The sequence below is a fragment of the Crocodylus porosus genome, unplaced genomic scaffold (assembly GCF_001723895.1).
Source record: "Crocodylus porosus isolate Cpor-Errol unplaced genomic scaffold, CroPor_comp1, whole genome shotgun sequence".
NCBI lineage: Eukaryota > Metazoa > Chordata > Crocodylia > Crocodylidae > Crocodylus > Crocodylus porosus.
In genome coordinates, this window is record NW_017728936.1 from 12,190,351 (window position 1) to 12,193,993 (window position 3,643).

The window sequence follows — 3,643 nt, forward strand, 5'->3', positions numbered from 1 at the left end:
CCACTGCTACCCCTGCATCTAATGATCTGGTGATCGTTAGCGCTGTCCAGAATAGTTTGACTTGCCTTTCAGTGTAAGCAAGAAAATCTCTGTGCTTCCCTAATGCCATTCACCCAAGCATGGCCCTGGGTAGTTTCATCCTTACAGCTTGCCCAGTCGTAGGCAAGTACGTGTCTCTGTCTCTGTCTCTGCCTCACTTAGCATTGCATGTAGGGTTTTGCCTTCTGTTTAACTGCAGCTGGCTCGGATTCAGACTGACAGTGTGGTCGAGATGCTCTGCAGGCAGTACCCTGGCCTTCGCTTTGAGATAGGTAAGTGCTCCTCAGAAACAGGGAGTGGGTGGGGCGAATGGGGTATAAGCAGTGTGACAGTTTCTGCATCTGGTAAGGAACTCTTGTCAGTTCCTAGTTCTGATCATGTAACTAGGCAGAGGCTGCTAATATGTGATGAGGAAGGAGCCTAGAATCCAGGAACTGCTCCGATGCTCACCAGGCCTTGCAGATGGCATTGCTGTTCCTCTTGGAGAATTCTGTGGGTCTGCCTGCGTTCGGGCATGTGTGACCTAGGCACCTTCCTGTCTCGTACTGGTCTGAAATGTTGTTCGTCTGCAAACTCGAAACTGAGGAGTAAGCAGGAAGCACTAGAGCCCAGTCCATCACTGTTGAGGAGGTGCCAACTTCCACCTGCTTGGGATCAGCAGCAAGGCCAGATAAGGGGCACAAAGCCATTTGCTTCATTAACAATGAAGCCAGTTGCTTCATTAACAATGGAATTACCTCACTTCAGCCTCATCTGCTCAGATGTACCTATCAACAGCTGCCACGTCTGGTTTATTTTCCTTCTGTACCCTTGGGTATAAAGAAACACACACATGGTAGGCCTGATCTTTACTACTGCCCAGTGCACAATGTTTCCAGTACTTAACTTGATTTATTCCCACTTGGATCCTGTTTTAATGCCTTCACTAGAGTGGAGGAGCTTGGCACTCTCTGCTGAATGTTGTGCAGGGACTCCCAGAGACCAGGCCTGTGTGAATTGCCATACCTCTGCCCTTAACAAGAATTATGCACCTCTCTCTTTGAATAGTTGCCATGTCAACGACTGGAGATAAGATTCTGGACACGGCTCTTTCCAAGGTAAGTGGCCTCTTCCTCCTTTGTACCAAGAGTGACTGCATTTGATAAGGCTGTGGTGGGTCCCTAATGAGCTTTGTGTTCTTCCATCTCCATTTAGATCGGGGAGAAGAGCCTTTTTACCAAAGAGCTGGAAAATGCACTAGAAAGAAACGAGTAAGAGCCCAGCCCTTTTCTTGCTTCCCCCAGGCCTGGAAAAGGTCTGGGCAAATCATATGGCTTCTTTGCATTTCCTCTCTGCATCTGAAATCCAGACAAGCACATGTATTCCTGTGGTCTCTTCATAATTCAAATAACTTTTAGAACATGTGGACAGTGGGACAGGCCTGTGAAAGGTCCCGTCTCCTTGTGTGCTGTTGCCTCAGCTACCTTTAGCTGTGGGAGGAACTCATCCTGACAAGTCTCCATCTCCTTCCCAGGCAGCAGGAGAATTTGTTGGGGCAGTGATGTTCGTGCTCTCCAAGCCAGCACTGTTTTCTAAAGTATCTGTATCATGTGCCCTGTGTATATTACTGGTTGCCACGCGCACTTTGCATCTAGGACTTTCTATAGAAGTTTGTGACTTGTTGTTAACAATAAGCAGCTCCTAAAACATCCCTTCTTGCTGATTGTATTGACTAACAACTGTGCAAAGGAATCTGAACAGGTGGTTGCATCCCTTTCTGCAGTGACCTGTTTCTGTAGGAAAGTGAAGTTCAGATGCAGAATGTAGCACGGGGAGACTTCTGCTTTTTCCCTCCTATTCCAGATAAGCTGAGAGGGGTACGTGCAGCTAGAGGAATATAATGGAAATTGGACTAAAATTCAAGATTCTCTTTTAGGTTGTTGGCATCGATCCGGCCAGCTCCCATTAACAGTAGTGAAAAGCATCCCATAGAATTCAGGTGCTTACAGTTGCCCCTTTCACTGATTTGCTCTTTTGGAGGTATGAAATGTTAGCATGTGATAACTGTCTATCATATGTTAGTTCTTTAACTTTTTAGAGTGTGTAATTCCATTGAGAGGAGGCATTACAAGATGAATAGGTGCCTTTGCAATGTGCTTGGGCTTCTCCGGCTCTCCTCCTGAATACACATTGCAAGTATTTATGATGCAGCCTCTCCCTGGCGAAGATATCCCAGTTTTACAGACAGGAAACCTGGGGTACAGACAGTTGACCTGCCCAAGACTGCGTAGTGAATCGGTACAAGAACTAGGCATAGTATCCAGGAGTCCTTCTATCATATTCTTCCTCTAAAACAAAGCCCTATGTGGAATTTAACGGGTCAGCCATCTGCAAGCAGTTGCAGGTGTCCCATGGCTCGTTCTCCACCTCTGTGCTTTAACTTGTCTTCTCGGATGATTTTTAGAGTTGACCTGGTGGTTCACTCCTTGAAGGACCTGCCAACATCGCTTCTCCCTGGCTTTACTATTGGTGCCATCTGCAAGTAAGTGTGGGTTGAGATGCCTGATTTCCACTAGACTTCTTTGTTCTGTGCCTTTGCATTGTAAAGAAGGCACTGGTGCTGCAAGAACTGTTCCTAGCGGGTCTGGCCCATACCAGTAACACCGTCAAGGGGGTCAGTCAGGTTTGCTTCCTTCTGTTCCTTCCTCGCTGCCCTGGCACTGTCAGATTACAGCCGTTGTGGGTCGCTGGAAGGGGAGAGGCTGTATTTATGGCTAACAGCCCCCTGTGAGAAACTTGAGTGGTGCAAGCGGTTGGCAGTGGGATAGGAAACTTTTCACACTAAATCACCAGTTTGAATCTAGTTCATTCCAGTAGCCCCTGAAATTATTCTGGTAAGATGTCTCTGGCATTCTGAGCTTACTCGATCTTGCTCCAGTCGTCAGTGGACAGGCCCAGTATTGTTTAATTCACCACCCTTCTGCTTGACATGGGAGTGGGTGCATTGAGAAGGGTGCGTCAGGACTCGGAGCTGTTGAGAGCCAGTTATGCTGTCCGATCAAGGGGTCATAGCGGGCGGTGCAGAGTGGGGGGCCATTTGCGGGCCCCGCTCTGCAGTGGGGGCGGACTGCGCACCGGGTGAGGGGAGAAGCAGAGTTGCAGAGTTGGCATCTTTGCGATGTCTGCGTTTGCAGGGATTTAAAATGGGGACGGGAAAAAGTGCTCTTTGTTTCTGAAAATAATGAAACTTGGTGGAGACAACTCCACCACAGATTGGAACCGTCTCGCTTTTGTAGCCTCCCACTAAATAATGTTGTGTTTATACTGTTTTTCTTTCCAGAAGGGAAAACCCACATGATGCTGTTGTGTTTCATCCGAAGAGCTGTGGGAAAACACTCCGTGCCCTCCCTGACAAGAGGTGAGCAGAGGGAATGAATGAGTTCTCCAAACGAATTCCTGGCACTTTCTGTTTTCAAAGTTCTGTGCAGGCTGGGAGGAAAGGCACAAAGCACAGCCCAGGGGCCCAGTACAGCCGTGATGTAGCTCAGGGTTGTCCAGCTGCTAGTTTGCAGGCCTCAAGTAGGCCTTGAGGAGTTAATGTGCAGGCCCCGGTCTGGGTGGTCTG

At 48.3% G+C, this 3,643-nt stretch overlaps 1 protein-coding gene across 2 annotated transcripts in view; it reads left to right on the forward strand.

Moving 5' to 3' along the window:
* The window catches only part of HMBS (hydroxymethylbilane synthase), an 18,419-nt gene that overhangs the window by 6,236 nt on the left and 8,540 nt on the right, over positions 1-3,643 (forward strand). For both annotated transcript variants that reach the window (XM_019547156.1, XM_019547155.1), the window contains exons 3-7: positions 239-311; positions 1,087-1,136; positions 1,234-1,289; positions 2,483-2,560; positions 3,359-3,436. In XM_019547156.1, the coding sequence (XP_019402701.1) occupies positions 239-311; positions 1,087-1,136; positions 1,234-1,289; positions 2,483-2,560; positions 3,359-3,436 (335 nt within the window). The remainder of the gene's footprint in view (positions 1-238; positions 312-1,086; positions 1,137-1,233; positions 1,290-2,482; positions 2,561-3,358; positions 3,437-3,643) is intronic.